The sequence below is a fragment of the Zonotrichia albicollis genome, chromosome 2 (assembly GCF_047830755.1).
Source record: "Zonotrichia albicollis isolate bZonAlb1 chromosome 2, bZonAlb1.hap1, whole genome shotgun sequence".
NCBI lineage: Eukaryota > Metazoa > Chordata > Aves > Passeriformes > Passerellidae > Zonotrichia > Zonotrichia albicollis.
The window spans coordinates 13,409,778-13,430,378 of record NC_133820.1 but is presented as its reverse complement, the minus strand read 5'-3'; the positions used below and the strand labels follow the sequence as shown (position 1 = coordinate 13,430,378).

Genomic DNA, 20,601 nt, shown 5'->3' with positions numbered 1-20,601 from the left:
TTTGTTCAAAATTAAAAAAAAAAAAAAAAACAAACCCAAAGCATTTGTTGGCAAAGAGGTGACTTTGTTTTCATAGAGAATTTCTATCCTGGAATGGTTTGGGTTGGGAGGGACATCAAAGATCAGCCAGGCCCATGGGGCAGGGACACCTTCATGAACCCCAGGGTGCTCCAAACCCCATCCAGGCTGACTTTGGGCACTGCCAGGGATTTCTGTGGCCACAGGGATTTGTTTGGCAGCCCAGGGAAGGGCAGGGGAGGCTCACCCTGGATCAGGGGCAGGTACAGGTGGTACTGGTCCATCTCCCCGCTGAAGACGGCGAACGCCTGGCGCTTCAGCAGCATGGCCTTCTGCTCACAGCTGGGGTACAGCTTCAGGGCACTGCTCTGCATGGCTGCGACACACAGCACAGTTAGCCACCACCAGGAACTGCCTCCTTTGGAGCTGGACATCAGCCCTGCATCCTCAAATTTTCCAGAAAAAAAACTCTCCTGGGTCAGTTATCCACCCCTCAGGAATTGCCTCCTTTGGGGCTGGCCATTATCCCTGGATACTGAAATTTTCCAGAAAAAACTCTCCTGGGTCAGTTATCCACCCTCCCTCAGGAACTGCCTCCTTTGGGGCTGCCCATCACCCCTGGATCCTCGATTTTCCAGGAAAAAAAAACTCTCCTGGGTCAGTTATCCACCCTCCCTCAGGAACTCCCTTTGGGGCTGCCCATCACCCCTGCATCCTCAAATCTTCCAGGAAAAACTCTCCTGGGTCAGTTGTCCACCCCCCCTCAGGAACTGCCTTTGGGACTGGCCATCAGCCCTGCATCCTCAAATTTTCCAGAAAAAAAACTCTCCTGGATCAGTTATGCACCCCTCAGGAACTGCCTTTGGGGCTGGACATCATCCCTGCATCCTCAAATCTTCCAGGAAAATTCTCCTGGGTCAGTTAGCCGTCCCTCAGGAACTGCCTTTGGGGCTGGACATCAGCCCTGCATCCTTAAATTTTCCAGAAAAAAATTCTCCTGGTTCAGTTATCCACCCTCCCTCAGGAACTGCCTTTGGGGCTGCCCATCAGCCCTGCATACTGAAATTTTTCAGGAAAAAAACTCTCCTGGGTCACTGACCGAGAATTGTAAAAGAAAAAATGCAACTTTGTGATCTCATTTTTCAGCAAGACCCTTCTAAGAGAAATCCTTTATTAATAATAGAATAGGTTTTTCTTCCCTGCAAGTTTCCAAAGACTGTTTTCACAGTTTTAGAAATGACAGCACAAATTTTAATTAAAGTCAGAACCAAATTGCTAACTTTAGCAAGTCAAAAATTTGCAGTTATCTATTTACCACTGGAAAAAAATTCTCTTAATTGAGCAATGCAAAATTCGGATAATTCACAGTATGCATTGTTGAAATTCCCAAGTGTTTGTTCTGTTCATTACCCAGCTCACAAATTATTACAAGCAAAATTGAGCTTTAAAAAAAACACCTAAATTAAGTGAAGAACTTTTAAATGCAGTAACTCTCTTCACTGATAGCTCTAGCAAAAATCACAAATCTGTTCTAACTTAGTTAAACCAAACTTGTCACAGTAGCCCCATCCCGTTGGTGTTTATATATAAATTGCTGGCACACATCACATAATAAAATTTATCTTGTGTTATAACACAATAATTCTTTTAGAAAGGATGAAAAATGCACCCAAATGGCTCAAATGCAAATGGATTTCAAAGTGAGGTAGAAATAAATGATCAGCAGCTGATACTTACTCATCAAATCCTTGAACATGGTTTTCTCATGTGTGAGGAGATGATCAATGATGGATCTCCAGCTGCAGGAGAGAAAGAAGGGATTAAAGATCCAGGGAAAGCTGTGGTGTGGATGCACCTCAGAAATTATTTTGGTCAAACTTTTCATACAAGGAAACAGTTTCAGGCAAAATTTGTGTGCAGACTCTTGTCTGGAGCAGAGTTAGTGCTGAGATTCATTTTTAACATTATCCCATTCCATGAGAAAGAAATAAATGGAATTTTTTCCCCAATGTTACTCTTCTCCTTTAAAGCCTTTCCTTATAAATTCAGAATACAAGCTTGGAGTGCTGCAATTCCATATCTTACTGAGTGCAGGAAGTGTCCATCTGGAAAAAAGATGGATCCATGTACAATTCCAGCACTTCTTTCTTCCAGGCTCTCTTGGTGTAGGCATATCCACTCAGGGAGCTGAGCAGCTGAGCACCAGCACGGAAACTGGGAACGTTGTAGGCACTGGGGGCGAGCACAGAAATGATCAATACGGGCTTTTTTTAAATTCCAAAAGAGATTCCAGCTCTCAAAAGGGTTGGTTTGAATGAGATCTTTAGGAAGGGATTGTTCCCTGGCAGGGCGGGCAGGGGCTGGGATGGAATTCCATCCTGGATCCCTGGCAGTGCCCAAGGCCAGGTTGGACACTGGGGACAGTGGGAGGTGTCCCTGCCATGGCAGGGGTGGCTCTGGGTGGGCTTTGAGGTCCTTTCCAACCCAAAACATTCCAGGACTCCATGCCCTGTGTCCCCACTGGATAACATCCATATTTCCCACATTTGTGAGAAAAACTAGGAAGGTGACAGGGAGAGAGGATGTTTTTGGGCTTCCTGGTGGATCCTGGGAGCTGCCCATGCTCTGCTGCCCATCCCCATCCCCTGACAGGCACAGAAAGGGGAGATCTGAGTAAAACCCAAAATCCCAGGTGGGGCAACCAGAGCTCAAACAACAACAGGTTCAGCTCCTGGGGGAAACACTGCTCAAACCCATCAGAATGGGAACAGAGAATGGAGAAACAAAAAGATGAGGGAGGGAAATGGCAGGAGCAGGGGGAGACTGGCCTGTGGTTCCTCAGGTAGGGGAACACGAAGTAGAGCAGGCGGGAGATGAGGGGCACGGCCTTGTCCTTCTCGTCACTGCGGTACACCACGTCCAGCAGGGAGGCCAGCACCTGCACAGGGACACAGAGCTCTGCACACTCTGCTGCCACTGCTGCAGGTGTTCCAGCCTGGTTCAGGATGGGAATCTGTGCACTGCAACAGCCCCCAAAAGACTGGCACTCCTGTTCAATGTATCAGGAAAATTCTCCTCACAGAACTCACAGGATCACAGAATGACCAGGTTGGGAGAGACCTCCAAGACCATCGAGTCCAGCCCAGCCCCAACCAAATCCTGGCCCCCAGTGCCACATCCAGGCTCTGTTAAACACACCCAGGGATGGGGACTCCACCCCCTCCCCGGGCAGCCATTCCAGAACTTTCTCACCATTGCTGGAAAAACCTTTTCCCTGCTCTCCAGCCTGTATTTCCCTTGGTGCAGCTCGAGGCTGTGTGCTCTGGGTGTGTCAGTGCTGCTGCAGACAGAGCCCAGCCCCAGGTGAGCACAGGCCCCTTTCAGGAGCTGTGCAGAGCGATGGGGGCAGCCCTGAGTCTCCTTTTCTCCAGGCCGAGCACCCCCAGCTCCCTCAGGGCTTCCTCACAGGGTTTGTGTTCCCAGCCCCTCTCCAGCCTCGCTGGCCCCTCTGGATGTGCTCAGTGTCCCAAGGTCCTTCCCAAACTGAGGGGCCAGAGCTGGGCACAGACTCCAGGTGTGCCCTCAGCAGTGCAGGGGCAGAGTGAGCTCCCTGCTCCTGGGACAGACAGGGACAGACACAGGGACACACACAGGGACAGCCACAGGACAGACACAGGCACAGCCACAAGGCCAGGCAGGCCCAGGCAGGGCTGAGGCCCCTCTCTCTCCCTGAGTCTCCTTTTCTCCAGGCCGAGCACCCCCAGCTCCCTCAGGGCTTCCTCACAGGGTTTGTGTTCCCAGCCCCTCCCCAGCCTCGTTGGCCCCTCTGGATGTGCTCGGTGTCCCAAAGTTCTTCCTAAATTTGAGGCCATTTCCTCTCCTCCTTTCCCTTGGGACAGCAGAGCCCAACCCTCCCTCAGCGCCCTCATGTCAGGGAGTTGTGCAGAGCAATTCCCAGAATTCACAGAATCTCAGAATGACCAGGTTGGAAGAGACCTTCAAGGTCATCATGTCCCACCCAGCCCCAACAGCTCAACCAAACCCTGGCCCCCAGTGCCACATCCAGGCTTTGCCAAGGCACCTTTCAGGAGCTGTGCACAGTGATAAAATCCTCAGCTTAAAAACCCCACAGATGAGAGGGCCCCACTGACCTCTGCCAGCAGAGAAAGGGCTTGCACACTGTAGATTGAAGGAGCAGAGGCAGAAACCATTGAAGATGGTGCCACTGATGTATCTAAAAAAAGCAAAATAATGAAGTTTTCTCTTCAGACAGGTTTAAATGCTGCTGTTTGTTAATCTGCTGCCCAAACAGAACATTTATGTGCAAATTGGTGTTCATGAAATATGAAATCATGCAAACCACACATCATCAAACCCCTCGTGCTCCTCACTGCCTGCAGCGGAGGAGAGGGAGCAGCAGAGTCAGGGAAAGTCAAGTTACCATTGACATCCTCCGTGTTGAACTCATCTGGTAAAATCTGAGGCTGAGCTTTCACTTCCAAATTCCTGCTCAGCCAACTGGTCTGCTCCAGGGAAGAACCAGCAATGGTGCCCACAGCCTCCAGGATCTTCTGGGTCACCTCCTGTAATGCAACCAAAGTGGCACCAGGTATTTAACTGGTATGATTAATTCCCAGGGAAACAAGGAGCTGCAATGAAACCAAATTCAAACAAAGCGAGGCAGAGGCCGTAAAATGACATTTTCTGTCATTTTGTTGGCAAGACTCTGAAGCAGAAGGGGAGATTGAATTTCTTTGTTGGCACAGGAAACCCAAACCCAGGCAGGTAAAACCCACCCCGTGTTCAAACTGTGCTGCTGAAATAAGGCAGAACAGGAGGAGGATCCTGCTCTGCTCCTTTCTTTACACAGCTGAGCTCAGAGCCATTCCCATTGCCAAGCCCAGCTGGGAGCTCCAAGGATTAATCAATTTTCCTAGACAGCTTGGAGATTTCAATGTCCACACACACAACTTGAACTCATGACATCTCACTTGTGTTACCAGCTCAGTTCTAAGAAAAATAAAAAAAAACCCAACAACCCAGATTTGAGGAGATTTCAAGCATTTGGGACAAAATTCTGTTTGATTCTCATGTTTGAGTCTGCCCTGTTCACCAGGCCTCAGCCAAAATGCGTGGATGCACATCCAGGCACTCCCAAAAAACAGGAATTCAGATCCAAAGCACAGATCAAATCATCTCCACTTGTCCTTACATGAACAGTGCCAGGTCTAGAACTCAAAGGAGAATTTGAACCCTCTGTACCTGCAGGTCTTTCTGGTCCTTTTTGCTCTCCAGGGTGGGTGTCCTTGTCACAAAGTCATTGAGGATGCTGGGGGAGAGCAGAGCACCCTCAGTTAGGAATTACAATGTGCAGCCCCAGAGGAAGCTCTGCTCTCTGCCACAGTACCTGAGGAGAAGGAAGTGGCCAGGAGGAGCCAAGTTCAGCTGCACTGACTCTCTGAGGAGCCCCAACAAGGGCTGGAAATTCTCCTGCAGGGCTGGGACAGGCAGTCTGCCAAAAAAAAAAAAACCAAACCAAAGCACACCTGAGTGAAGGTGGGGTTAAGGAAAGAACAAAAACCAACAAATAAGAGGAACTTGGTGGCCTGAAAGCTTCAGGATCAGTGCTGCCCTTCCTGAGTGTCGGTGTGACAGCCCTGGCACTCTGTGTGTGTGTCAACAACCAGGGGACAACACAATTCCTGCAGGGAAGTGTTCTGGGACATGGAGATCCAAGGACAGAAAAATAGCAATGCTGGCTGTTCCCTCCTTGGAGTCAAACAGAAAATTCTCTTTTAGAAAAACTGAGTTACCTCTGAATGAAAGCAAAACTGAACTGCAGCACTGGGATATCCACCAGAGAGGATTTCTGAAAAACAAAAGCAAACCCACACTTACTTGTTATCTTCTTTTCTTCTTCCTTTGGCCGTGTAAAAGAGCTGTTTAAAAATGCAGAACATGTCATACCTCCTCCCCCTTGATCTGTGCTGGTTTCTTCACCACCTCTTTGACCAGACACAAGATGGTGTCGATTTTCAGCGTGTTCAGGGCACAAATTAAATCCACCAGAATGAGCTGGGATGCACTGGCCACTGGGAGAATCTGACAAGAGAAAACCAAACACAACACACGCATTTCAAAATGAAATGTCAATCACAGAGCAAAACCAAACCCAGCCCTTGCCATTAAAGGTCTCCCAACACCTCATGAAACAAACTGGATTCTGCCCCAGAGAAAGCAGCAAAGGAAAAGTTCTCCCAGAATAAATAATGATTTCCAGAGAGCACAGCTCTCATTTTCTATGGAAATTGAGCTGATTAATGCTTTAAAATACAACTGGCCAATTGCAATCCAGTATTGAATAAAAAATGGCTTTTACACTCGGATTCAAACCCACAATGTGGGTTTTATTTGATTATTTATTGAGGTTTAATTGCAGTCCTGATGCTTGTTCTAACTAAGAGGATTTCAGATTTTTCAGTCCTATTTAAAAAACCCCAAAGAATCTACAGAATTGAGAACTGACCACAAAAATGTAACATTTGCCTTTATATAGGAAATAAATGGGTGCTTTTCTTTAGCTTCACCTTGGTTTTACTGTGACTCCTGTGAGGTTTTTTGCTGTTCCACACTGCTGCAGTTGCTGCCATCAGCTGGATTCCAAGGTGTGCTGTCAAGGGATTCAAAAAGTCCAATATTTTTGTTCTTAGTGTCTGTAAAATGAAGAAAATAATTATTAATGTAAGGCAATGACCAGCTCCTGGTTTATAAAATATCATTTCTTTTCCCAGGACATACAGAAAATATGGTATGTTTAATCCCTAGGGAAATGAGGAGTTGCAATGAAACCAAATCCCACGTAAAAATAAAAGTTTAAAACCAGTAAAAATAAAAGAACAATGTAAAAATAAAAGAACAATAAGAGAACTCCATGTAAAATGCACTGGGGAGGATGAGAAGATTAAAAAAATCAGGATTTTAAAAGAGCTCCTACCTTGGTTGCTTTGAAGTAGACTGAAGAGGAGCCCTTGGTTGTCCCAAAGAAGTCAGTCGGTCTTTTTTGGGAGTCTTCCCTCTTGATGACCCCCCAGAGCAGGCTCATGGTGTTCACAATCCGGGGCAGCTCCTCCAGGATGGCATTCCTGGCATTCCTCAGGTTGGCAGGTTCAGCTGAACAGGATGACTGGGAGAAAAAAAACCCCCAAAATATCAATTTAAAATCACAAGAGCCTAACAATTGTAGGGAACACATCACATTATAAACACAAAACCTTATAAACCCAAAAGGAAATAAACCAGTTTGTTAATAACAGAGGAGTGATATCTGCACCACCAAGATCTTGATGAACAATGACTGAAAATTCACTTTGCAGGCTGCAAATACAGAAAAATTGATCTGAGTCCTTTCACCTTGAGTCAGTTGGGTTCTTTGGGAGTGCTCTGAGGCCTCTCCAAGGTTATTTCCTTGTGCAATTCCCCGTTTCTGTTCACCTGGCAGGGAAGGGGATGTGCTCTGCTCTCAGGGGTTCCCACGTACCTTTTTTGTGGGATGGGGATGATCCAGAAGACAGAAGTGCCCGATGGTTGTCAGCCCTTCCAGAAGGGTCAGGGGGTAATCAGGAGTCACATTTTCTCTTTTACAAGTGAAGCTTTGTAAGGAAGAAAAAAAAAAACCCAAACACGTTAATAAGCCAAGTGGTATTTCCTTGATTAAAAATTCCTGTTTCTAGTCCATAGCTAAAATTGGAGGGAATATTCGGTGTATTAGGTCAGGAATATCAAAATGAAGGGATCCATAAATCTGGGAGCTTTTATACTTGGATGGGAGGCAGAGGGAGCCAGGAAATATCAGAGCTGCTGCTCCTCTCTCCTCTCTTCCTCCAGGTGCAGCAGGAATTAAGGATCAAACACAGGGACCTACAGTGCTGACCCAGGGGGAACTCCCAGCTCTGTGGAAAGGAGAATTTATGGAATAACAAATCCCCCCTTGTCACAGACACATTTTATGAAAAATCCTTTTCTTAGGATTTGTCCTCCAGAGAAGCTGGGAGGCCTCAGGAACAAAATGTAAACATTGATTATCTGCTGTTGTGGAATGCAACAGGTGCATCTGGGATTGGGCTCATGTGGTTGTTTTTAATTAATGGCCAATCACAGCCCAGCTGGCTCGGACTCTCTGTCTTTGTTATTCATTCTTTCTTTTTCTATTCTTAGCCAGCCTTCGGATGAAATCCTTTCTTCTATTCTTTTAGTATAGTTTATATATCATAATAAATATAAATATAATAAAATATATAAATATATAAATAAATATAAATATATATGATAAATATAAATATATAAATTATAAATATTAATATATATGATAAATATTAATATATATATGATAAATATATATCATAATAAATCAAGCTTTCTGCAACATGGAGTCAGATCCTCATCTCTTCCCTCATCCTCAGAGCCCTGTGAACACGGTCACAGCCCCTGGTGGCTCTCACCTGGCTGATGTTTTGGCAGAAGTCTTCACAGCTTCATTCTCGTACTGCTTGACAAGCTCATCCAGGTTTTTACAGATCTGCACCACAAATGGGGCCACGGTCCAGCCCAAGGACTTGCCAAAGTAGGGCAGGGAGCTGGTGACCAAGGCCACCCACGTGGGGTGCATGCCGTGGCCGTACTCGGGCTGGAGCCCCCTCACCACGGCAGAGACAAACAAGCCCTGCGAGGTGATGGGGTGTGGGTACACGTACTGCATGGCCCCGATGGCCTGCTGGAAGTTCAGAGCCTGCTGCCACTCCTTGGACAGGTCCGGCTGGTTCTCCTGCTCCTCAGGCCTCTGGCCAAGGTGGTGCTCCAGGACAATCAGCACCTGCAGCAGCTTCAGCAGCTCAATCTGGAGAGGGTGCTCGCTCCAGATCTGATCGTGGCCAAAGTTGATGAGGCTCTCCTGGAAGATCTCCTGCTCCTGGGGGTTGGTGCCACCGGCCAGCAGCTGGTAGCGCTTGTGGCTGACGTACATGGAGGCCGAGAGCGAGAGCAGCACCAGCTCCTGCACCTGGCACCGCCCCAGCAGCTCCCGGATCAGCTCCACGCTCCTGGGCTCGCCCGCCTTGGCCGTGCTGGCCAGCTGGGCCATCATCCTGATGAGCACCTCCACGCTCTTGACCTGCACGTCCCTGTTGGCCAGCAGGTCCCTGTGGCTCAGGGGCAGGCAGCAGGGGTAGTAGGAGCGCAGGAAGCGCAGGCACAGCGAGGTGAGCAGCTCGATCAGCAGCGAGTGCGGGCACGCCGCGGGAGACTGAGGCTGCAGCTTCCCGTAGAAGCTCTGCCCTACCAGAGCTTCCTGGTGGCGAGCCAGGAGGTTGTAGATGAGGTTCAGGTGTGCTGTGGAGCTGGTGTCCACACTGGTGGTGGCCACAGCCTCCATGAACTCCTTGGGGTTGGTTTTGAGCACGGCCTCCAGCACGGAGAAGGCGTAGAGCACCCGCCGGGAGTCGTAGGGCTGCAGGTACAGCAGGGTGTGCTTGAACAGGGCCTCTGCCAGCTCCTGCTTCTCCTTCTGCTGCCTCAGCAGCCTGCTCTGCGCCATCTCCTGCAGCTCCAGCTCCATCTCCTCGTCACTGGACAGAGACTCCGAGGCCTGAGTCCTCTCGGAGTCGGCCCTGACGAGGTTGAGCCCCGCGCTGGACCGGGAGCTCTCGGAGGCACTGAGGGAGCTGCCGTGCCCTGGGGCCTCCCTGCCATCGGCCGCAGCCTCCCTGTCCTCGCTGCTCACCTCCTGCAGCTCCAGGGAAGGGGACAGAGAGGAGGGGTTGTCACTGTCGTGGCCTGTGCTGGTGTCTGCAGACTCCGTGTGCTCGCTGTCGTCCTGGTCGCCCTCGGTGTCCTGGGAAGATCCATCATTGTCAGGCTGCTCGGCTTTCAGCTCTGCTTTCTCTGGATCCGTTTCCACTTCTGCCCAAATCGCCTCTCTGTCCACAGTGGTGAACTGGCTCAAGGGAAGGTTTTCCTCAGAATTGCTCTCAGAGATGCCAGACTCTTTCAGAGGGGCCTTTTTCTTGCAAAGCCAATCACGAACATAGTCTGAAAAGAAGATTTTTTTTCATTTAATTTCTATTTTACACATAAAATTATATCACAGTCTGGTTTAGCAGTTATCTTTAAGGGTCATTTAGTCAACACATGTTTTAACTTCAATAAATGATTTTTAAAAAATTTTATAAAGCTACTTCGTTCCAGTCCAGTAATACAGTATAATATATATATATAGTATACAGTACACAGTATATAGTATAATATATATACAGTAGATAGTATATGGTATATATATATAGTGTATATATATTATGTATTATATGTATTATACATTTTATATTATAGATATAATATATAATATATAATATATAATATATATAGTATAAATAGGTATATAGTATAATAATATAGTATAATAATAGTACAATATAATATATATCATATATACGCTATACACTATATACTATATATAATATTTATATATACATAGTATAATAATATATATATTATATATATATATACTATATATATAGTATATATAGGTCTATAGTACAATAAATAATATAGTATAATAAATATAACATAGTACAAATAATTGCATAGTATTTTATATATAATATATATATACTATATACTATTTATACTGTCTATATAAAAGTACTATAATATATTTAATAAATAATCTAGTATAATAAAGTAATTAATTATCTTTCTGATATCCATGGAGTCCTCCTCATCATTTCTCCCTGCCCCGGGGGTGGGCTGCTTTTCCACCAGGCCCAGCAGGACCTGGGGAGGTATATAGTAATATAGTATAATATATACATATATAGAGTATATATACTATATAGTATGTAGCGTGTGCATATATATATATGTGTGAGAGTGTGTGTGTGTGTGTATATATATTATATATATGCTATATAGTATATATATGCTATATAGTATATACAGTGTATATATAGGTCTATAGTACAATAAATAATATAGTATAATAAATATAACATAGTATAAATAATTGCATAATATTATATATATAATACATATATACTATATAGTATATAGTGTGTGCATATATATATATGTGTGTGTGTGTATATATATGCTATATATTATATATATGCTATATAGTATATATATGCTATATAGTATATATAGTGTATATATAGGCCTGTAGTACAATAAATAATATAGTATAATAAATATAACATAGTATAATGAATTTCATAATATTACATATATAATATATATATATACTATATACTATTTATACTCTCTCTATAAACGTACTATAATATATTTAATAAATAATCTAGTACAATAAAGTAATTAATCATCCTTCTGATATCCATGGAGTCCTCCTCATCGTCTCTCCCTCGCACAGGGATCGTACCTGTGGGGGCGCCGCGGCCGAGGCAGCGCAGGGCGGTGCGCTGGGTGCGCGGGTGCAGCAGCAGCAGCAGCACGGGCTCCAGGATCCGCGCCACGTCGCTCAGCGACAGCGCCCGCAGCAGCCAGCCCTGCGCCGCCGCCCCAATGGCCCCGTCCGAGCACGTCAGGCTGTCCAGCACCACAAACAGGGACCTGCGGGCACAGGGTGATGCCTCAGCGCTGCTGGGAGAAATCTCCCAGGAATTCTGATTTAGGTGAAACGGACAGCTTTGAGTGAAGTCTGTAGTTTGCACACACTGCTGTTTGGTCTGACTGCCTGTTCTCACAAAAAGCCTATGCTCGGAGAAACTGCTTCAGCCCAAGGACAGAGATAAGGGAGGGCCTTGAACTGTGAAACAGACAGAGGCTGCTGCGGGAAACAGGGCAGGATCATCCACGAGTTCTTTCTGATACGAAAAAATTATTAGCAAATGTCACATGAAATCAGTGGAATGAATATGCATGAACCCATTGTGAAATTGCATGCATATGGATTTGAGAGGGAGATAAAAAAGGATCTGGAGTTCCCAGAGGTACCATGTCCTATTAAGGAGAATAAGCATAAAACATAAACATAAACACAAACAGAAGCACAATAATAATATTTATGTAATAAACATACCAGCTTTACAACTTTCACAAAAATTGTGGAGTTTGTTTTCCCAAATCAGCAACTTTTCTGGTTTTAAAATCCTGTACTGCATTGATGTGGGAAATGGATTTCTCACACTTTAGTGCATGGATTCTTACACATTATTTTATGGATTAGTGGGTGGATTCTTACAAATCCATTCTTACAAATCTTACAATGCATTCTTACAAATCCACTTCTCACACATTAGTGCAGAACTCTAAACTCCTTATAAAGTGTTAGTTACTGTTGATGCCTGAAGTTTTAGCTTTCATATATTCCAGATTTTGTACTGCTCATACAACTCTGAACTTCATATGAAGTGTTAGCAAGTTCTCCTCAGAGTTTAGTCAGACAAAACAATCTTTTTCCAGGCCCAAAAAGTAGAAAGAGCAGCAAATTGAGGAGAGCAATCTGGGAGGATGGGACTGCATAACCTGGAGCTGTAATTGGACAATTAACAATATGGAAATGAACCAAAACCTAGTAAAAGTGAGAAAACTCCTGACCCAGGGTCCATCTTGGGTGTAGCCCCACTGGGTCTTGTGCTGCCCAAGGTGATCTTTTAAAGGCCTTTTTAAGCTTTTATCTCATTTTATCCCATAGGAAGTAAAACTAAACTAAGATTTTTATTTTTACAAGGAGCTGGTGTTATTTTCTTTGGAAGGAAAATTTAATTCACTCCAAGATTTAAAAAAAAAATGCTCTCCAGAGAAGATACTTCTCCTTTATGAAGCTCTTTCTATTTTTACAGCAACTTCCTTCACCCAAAAAAACCACACAGTGTGCAGAGTGCCCTGCAAAGATAAACTCCAAGGAAGTGGAAAATGTTCCTTTTGTCGATTTTTTTACTCTCCCTACAGAGAACTCCTCCCCACATTAAAGAAAAGAGAATAAAGCACAATAAAATTAAATATAAAAAATGTAAATACCTATCAAAGGAGCGGTTGTGGGAGGTCACTCTGCTGCCTTGGATCTCCCTGGTCAGGTGCCACATGACAGAGAACCTGAACAGAGCCTCCAGCCTTGTCCCCTTGGCAAGGAAAAAAAGGAGATTTAGGGAGGTTTCCAAGTTGAAACAAAATTGGAATACATTGGTTATTGGTGGGAAGCTTTAAAAATGTTTGCAAACTTTGATGTTGCAAAATTGCAAGGACGGGAGAACGATAGCAAAGACTGGTTAAAATATTGTTGGGCAAAATGTTCTGTCAGCTGTTAAAGAACTGTGCTGTCATTGTGTTAAGGAAGGAAAATAATTAATAACTGGCTCACTTAGAATACAGCTTATTGTGAGATCAAATACTATAAAATCAAGCCAAAATAAAGTGATTTTACAGATACTGGTGGAGCTGGGGCAGTGGGAAATCCTGACAAAAACGACAGGATTTGTGCTTGAACTAAAAACCCCAGCTAATATCTAGGCTTAGATTTTGTATCCAGGGATTAAACCCAGCACTAATCCCATGCTGAACAAATCCCAGGGAATTGTAAAAGCATGGACAGAGCCTGTCAGACTCCTGCAAAATGCAACAACCAGCAAAAACCATTCCTCTACAATTGTCACAATTCACTGTAAATCCCTTGAATAAATAAAGCATTTAAACCACATTCCTTCCTATAACATCCTTTCAACTCCAAAAATGAAAAAAAATCCTTAGCTCTATAAAAATAAATTTTTAGATCCAATTCAACATTTTTATACTTAAAATATAAACATATATTATAAAAATCTATCATATAAATACAAAATAAAGATATAAAGTAAATAAATATAGTAATATAAATAAATATATAAATATTTAAGCAATTTAAAAATGTAATATTGTATTATATCACAATATATCCCATTATATCATATTGTATTAATTATATATTATATTATATTTATTATATTATATTATATATTATATATTATACATTATACATTATATATGATATATATACATAATATATTATATAGAATATACTATCTATTATGTGTTATATATTGTATATTGTATATTTTATATTATATATTGTGTATTGTATATTATATTACATTTTATCACATTATATTATATCATATCACATTATATAATATATTGTATTATGTTATGTCATGTCATATCATATCATATCATATCATATCATATCATATTATATTATATTATATTATATTATGTTATATTATGTTATATTATATTATATTATATTATATTATATTATATTATATTATATTATATTATATATTTTTCTCTAAACATTTTTTTTCTCTTTCTCTGAAGTTCCTCCCTGCCATTCCCAGACACACCCTTGGGGAGCTGTGCCTGCTCTCCAGGAAGGAGCTGCAGCTGCCCAGCACCCACCTTGTCGCGGTGCAGCAGGGCCTGGCAGATGATGTCCTCGCAGATGTTGGCCGAGGGAGCCAGGCAGTGCAGCCTGTAGAACAGCTCCACACAGGCAATGTGGTGCTCCCGAGTCTCCTTGTTCAGCTGATTCCACAGCACACAGGCAACTCTCTAGGCAAAAAGAGCAACCAGCTAAATATAAATATATTCATACTTACTTTCCTAATTGTTGTAGTGTGTTGTTAAGTTTCTTGTGTTATTCCCCCAATTTATGTATTGTTCTCCCCTATTATGTGTAAAATGGTTTCGTTCCCCCAGTTTTTCCCGCCAGTGCTAGCCTGTCAGCTAAGTTGCTATAGTAACCGCTATTCATAGTTGCCGATATGTAATTGCTCCTCCCCTGGTTTCCCTTATAAGTGAAAGTTGTTTCCTCCCTGAGCCCAGACAATCACCCCCTTCTCCTCCCAGGTTTCGAGAACCTTCTCCTCTCTGGAGATGGTGGCTGGCTGGGGTCCCGGGACCCCTCCTTTACCTTTTGATTATTGGTCTCCATGGAGTGTCAGTTCCGTGAAGTTCATCCCCTCACCTTTCCCGATTGGTTCCACCTGTACCCACCCCCCCTCCTTTATAATCCTGTTTCACCCCCTATGGAGAAACTTTTTCCCGGTTGGTTTCCCCGCGTTTGGATCCTGCAACACCTTCAATAAACCGATGTTTAACCCCCGGGAAATGGTCAGCTCTGTTCCTCCCCAATACCAGCGGTGTGAGCCAGTCCGCAGCCAGCACAGCCCGAGGCCCTCAGACGCCGAAGGGTGCTGGCCAGGAATTGCAGAGGGGCGTCGGCCTTTCGCCCTCAGCTAGTCGGACTCTAAACTTCGAGCCACATATGCCCCCCTCTGCACCTAAAAACAGCCATTTCCTTCCTGGCTTCCAGTTACCACAAGGCATTCCCAAACTGCCTCACAATGCCAGGATTCTATCAATTAGCTGGGCAGTAAAAAAGGAAAAGAAAACGGACACCTGGTAGAAATCTGTTTTCTCTGAGATCATCTTCAGCACTGCAGGAGCAATGGGAGGAAGGGTGACCATCTGCAGCTTGCCAAGGAAAGGGTTGTGGCCCGACACTTTGTACCTCTTCATCCTGTCCTCAATCACCAGGGCCAGGGACTGGGAGTGGTTGATGACCTCCAGCAGGGTGAAGATGGACACGTTCTGCACGTAGCAGTCGTTGACACAGCAGCAGATTGTCATCAGGGACTTCAGCCACAGGGGGAAGCTGGGGTCACCTCCTGCCCACAAGGGAAGGCACAGAGAGGGTTTGGAACTATTAGAACCCTGGGTGCTGAGAATTTTAGATTTTCTGTGCTGCCAGGCACTGACCCCCAGGAGAACACTGCATTGGCCTGAGGGCCTGGAGAAGCTTCCAAAATTCAATAATAAAACTGAGATTAAAGGTGTGGAGTTTGAACAGAAGTGTGTGATATCACAGGGTGGGAAACTCAGAGTTTCAGGGTTTAGAATACAGGAATAGACAGAAAGCAAGGTGGAGGTTTTGGGGTGAAGGCTGCTCCTTCTTCTCCATGAAAAAAAAAGGAAAAGAAAATGGACACCTGGTAGAAAGCTGTTTTCTCTGAGATCATCTTCAGGACTGCAATGGGAGGAAGGGTGACCATCTGCAACTTGGGTGGTTTTGTGTCATTGGATAAAAAAGTCCCCATTGCAGGCATGGGTGATTGGTTATTGGGTTAAAAGTGAAAATAATTGAGGAGTCATTTCTTAATTGGACAGTTTATCCTTCAAAGGCCTTGCAGAGAGAGACAGGGCTCCATTTTTAGTTTGTTGGAGTGAAGTGCTGCAGAGCTCAGGGTTTGTGAGATGTGACAGAGATAAGAACTGATAAACATCTGAGTCCCAACAAGAAATGCCCTCTCACACATTTAATCCTGACCCAGGCAGAAAAAAGAAGCAAAAGAATCCACATGTAACAACCTCAGGGTTGGGGTCATACTCCCAAAATCCTTGAAGCGAGGTGACAGGAGCAAAATGACTGCCCAGACCCTGTCACCAACAGCTCATGGAATCACAGCAGGTTTGGGCTGGAAGGGACCTTGGAGATGGCAGGGACACCTTCCACTGCCCCAGGGTGCTCCAAGTCTGGCCTGGAACATTTCCAGGGATGAGGCAGCCACAACCTCTCCATGTTTTCCCTTCTTCTCCCAGCAGAAAGCTCTTGCAGGACCCCAACACCTCCAGGATTTCTGTTTTGCCCTTTGTGTTTATTCCCAACCCAATAATATATAATATTCCCAATAAATACTCCCAATTAATCTGTTGATTATTTAGAGCTGCTGGTTTGCTTTCCAGCTGCCATTGTCACAAAGAGCTCCAGAGGGCTCAGGATCCATGGATGCTCTTCCAGGATTTATAAATTATAACTGGAGTGGCTGACATCAATCCAAGCCATCTTTTCCTGAGGGAGCAGTGGAATTATTCTTTAACTCTCTTTAACTCTTTAACTCTTTTTAATTCCCATCCTCAGCCATGGAGATATGGGAATATCATCAGACAGCAGGAATGTGGAGTGAGGTGAGGAACAGAACTCAATTTTCCACTTTCCCACCTCTCCAATCCCCACAAACCTGTTTGTGAGTTAACCTTCAGGTCAATACCAGCTCCTGCCAAGGAATGAACTGGAAATCCAAGCACAAACAGTCCCTCCAGTTGTACAAAATTATTCTTATTTGTTACACACTGAACTCCTTTGAATGCTGAGGGTTTGGGATAAGAGATGATTTTGCCTCTGTTATGGTTTAGAGCTCAAATTTTCCACCTACACCCATCCTTTTTTGGGGACACAACCCATGGACAACAGGGATGGATATCCTGAAAATCCTGAACCATGCAGGGCTGTACAGGCCAGGAGGTCCTTGTCTCTCTTCAGTACTAAATTTTTGAGTGGAATTTAAAAAAAAAAAAATTTGAATTGAAGAAGCTTGGTAAAACTCAGCTGCCAGACACACCCCAGACGCTGAGGTGGGTGAGGCTTTAATTCCCAATTTTCCTTCAGCCCTGTCCAAGGGTTTTTTGAAAATAGCCAAGCTCTCCCTGTTTGCCTCCTGAAAATGCTCAGGAGAGGGAAATTCTTACCAGGCCCCTGGAACAGAGAGAGGTACAAGTGTTCCATCTCGTCCTCAGACAGGTACACTGGGAATGTGGTGCAGTCCAGCAGCAGGTGACAAGCTGCAGAGAAAGCTTCCCTGCAGTCCCCTCGGAGCGGCCCCAGCACCAGCTCCAGGTCCCACTCCTCCTCCTCCTCCTTCTCCTTTTTGTGCTCAGATTGCAGAGCAGTGGAATTCTTGCTCCTGAAGGGCGAGCCCCTGGCTGAGAACAGCTCTGAGAGCATTTGCTTCACCTGGGGCACAGTGATTTGTTTGCCATCCCAGGGACTCTTCTTCTTGCTGCCGCTCTCAGGTAACCTGTAGCCATTCTCCTTTTTCTCCTTCCCACTCGGATTCATCGCCGCAACCCCTTCGGGACTCATTTCCTGGAGCTGCATCCCAAAAATGTATTTGCTGGCAAACTTGGCCACCAGCTCCTGGGTGCAGCGCAGAGTTTTTTGGATGCTCCCTCCTTTTTTCCAGACACCGTCCGTGCCCAGGGTGACGGTGGGCAGCCGCAGGTGCTGGCACAGCTCCGGGGAGGAGGCGCTCAGGCCGATGCCGCTGTCCTCGGACCGGAGCGTGGGGAAGGGAGATGATGTCCTCACCGACACCTGCTCCTCCTCCTCCTCCTCCTGCAGCCCAGCTCTGCTCTCCAGGGCTGTGCCCGCCTCCTCCTTGGGCACCGGGCTCTGCAACAGCAGCAGGGACGTGGTTAAAGGGGCACTGCCAACACAGGAGCCACTTGGAGAACGGCAGAGACAGAAAAAGGAACAACTGATGTTTGTGATTCCCAGCTGCAGGATCACTGTTTATAAACAGCTCCGTTCATTGCCCTATAAAACCAACTACCTGTATATTATATATAATATATTTTATTATTTATAAATAATTATATTTTATATATTAATTTTTATCTATTTTATATCATCAAACAGAGGGATGTGCTCCCTTCAAAGCCATTTCCCCCCAGAGCAGCTCCATTCATTTCCCTTTAAAACCAACTATCTGTAAAAATATATTATATACAATATATTTTATTATGTATAAATAATTATATTTTATATATATTTATTTTTATCTATTATATATATATAAATGGCTCTATAAAGCTCACAATTGACTCATCAGAGGGATGTGCGCCCTTAAAACCCATTTAGCTCCAGAGCAGCTCCATTCATTTCCCTTTAAAACCAACTACCTGTATAAATATATTATATATAATTATATATATTTTATTATGTATAAATAATTATATTTTATATATTTATTTTTATCTATATATATTCATATATATAAATGTCTCTATAAAGCTCACAATTTATTCATCAAACAGAGGGATGTGCTCCCTTCAAAGCCATTTCCCCCCAGAGCAGCTCCATTCATTGCCCTTTAAAACCAACTATCTGTATAAATATATATAATATAATATAATATAATATAATATAATATAATATAATATAATATAATATAATATAACTGATATATAATATATATTGCATAATACACAATAGTCTTTATATATCAATATTAAATGTTATTTCTATATAATTATCAATATTAATAATTTATGATTTATCTAATATATTAAATATATTATATATGTAAGTATTTATTATACATAAATATCTGTATAAACCTCACAATTGACTCATCAGAGGGATGTGCTCCCTTCAAACCCATTCCCCCCAGAGCAGCTCCATTCATTCCCCTTTAAAACCCAGTATCTGTATAAATATATATATATGAAAAAAATAAAAATATATTTATTCTATATAAATATCTGTATAATTGACTGATCAAACAGAGGGATGTGCTCCCTTCAAAGTCATTCCCCCAGAGCAGCTCCATTCATTCCCCTTTAAAACCCAGTATCTGTATAAATATATATATATATGAAAAAAATTAAAATATATTTATTATATATATAAATATCTGTATAATTGACTGATCAAACAGAGGGATGTGCTCCCTTCAAACCCATTCCCCCAGAGCAGCTCCATTCATTCCCCTTTAAAACCCAATATCTGTGTAAATATTGCTCTATCCCATTTATTGCTTACGCTCCTTTGCACACCAACAATGCCCCTTTGTTTTCCACTGAAAGATTCATTGCAGGCCCTGCACACCCAACCAGCTGTGAAGCCAGGCTGCATTTGGTAATTTCAATTTTTAACTATTGCATTCTGCTTCTAAAACCATTTGGATCCATCCTTCTCAAGGGCTGACAAGAATAAACCACAAATAACTCCAACAGGCCAGGACTGAACAGCCAGGGAGAGAAACAAGGCAGCAGAGAGCTCTGGAAGGAGCCAAAGAAGGGAAGTTTCAAAAAAATCTTTATTGTTGTATTTAAGAATTTCATAGAATTATAGTTTGGGTTGGAAAAAATGATCCAGGTCCCAGGCTGCTCCAAAGCTGCTCCAAAGCTGCTCCAAGCTGGCTTTGGACACTTCCAGGGATGAGCAGCCACAGTTTCTCTGGGAATTCCATCCCAGCCCCTCTCCACCCTCCCAGGGAACAATTCCTAATTCCCAATATCCCATCTAACCCTACTCCTTTTTAGTTTGAAGCCATTCCCTGTGTCCTGTCCCTCCATCTTCTGGAAATTGTCTCTCTCCATCCAATTCTGAAATTGGATTTTTTGCAAATTGTCTCTCTCCACTTTTCCTGCGGCTCCCCTCATGTGCAATTGTCATCGAGGCTGAAGGAGATTTATCATTTTAAATTCTGTCCCAAAATCATTGAAACCAAGAGTTTTAAAGGGTTTTTTACCCCTCTCTGAAGGGTTGAAAAATCACCTACCCCGTTGCCACTGCCAGCCTCAGTGTCCAGGTAGGAAGGGGGCATTTGCACCTTGCTGAGCACCTTAAAACAGGTTTTTAAGGCATGAGTGAGCTCTGGCAGCCCCAAGAATTCCATGTTTTCCAGGAGAGACTGCACCATGTAACTGAGCATCTGGGGCAGGTACTGAGTCTGCACCTCTGAGTAGAGCTCCTGC

At 43.8% G+C, this 20,601-nt stretch overlaps 1 protein-coding gene across 3 annotated transcripts in view; it reads right to left on the bottom strand.

The window, feature by feature from the left end:
• DOP1B (DOP1 leucine zipper like protein B) overlaps positions 1–20,601 on the bottom strand; it is a 55,506-nt gene that overhangs the window by 8,412 nt on the left and 26,493 nt on the right. For all 3 annotated transcript variants that reach the window (XR_012578392.1, XM_074533871.1, XM_074533866.1), the window contains 20 exons: positions 20,406–20,597; positions 17,590–18,292; positions 15,463–15,731; positions 14,461–14,613; positions 13,048–13,148; positions 11,447–11,637; positions 8,517–10,101; positions 7,556–7,667; positions 7,013–7,201; positions 6,606–6,731; positions 5,986–6,120; positions 5,832–5,887; positions 5,426–5,530; positions 5,281–5,347; positions 4,460–4,601; positions 4,170–4,252; positions 2,847–2,956; positions 2,104–2,250; positions 1,756–1,817; positions 266–394 (listed from right to left, as the gene is read on the bottom strand). Coding sequence is in view for 2 of the 3 variants with exons in the window: in XM_074533871.1 (XP_074389972.1) it covers positions 266–394; positions 1,756–1,817; positions 2,104–2,250; positions 2,847–2,956; positions 4,170–4,252; positions 4,460–4,601; positions 5,281–5,347; positions 5,426–5,530; positions 5,832–5,887; positions 5,986–6,120; positions 6,606–6,731; positions 7,013–7,201; positions 7,556–7,667; positions 8,517–10,101; positions 11,447–11,637; positions 13,048–13,148; positions 14,461–14,613; positions 15,463–15,731; positions 17,590–18,292; positions 20,406–20,597 (4,657 nt within the window). In the remaining variant the exon portion in view is untranslated. The remainder of the gene's footprint in view (positions 1–265; positions 395–1,755; positions 1,818–2,103; positions 2,251–2,846; positions 2,957–4,169; positions 4,253–4,459; positions 4,602–5,280; positions 5,348–5,425; positions 5,531–5,831; positions 5,888–5,985; positions 6,121–6,605; positions 6,732–7,012; positions 7,202–7,555; positions 7,668–8,516; positions 10,102–11,446; positions 11,638–13,047; positions 13,149–14,460; positions 14,614–15,462; positions 15,732–17,589; positions 18,293–20,405; positions 20,598–20,601) is intronic.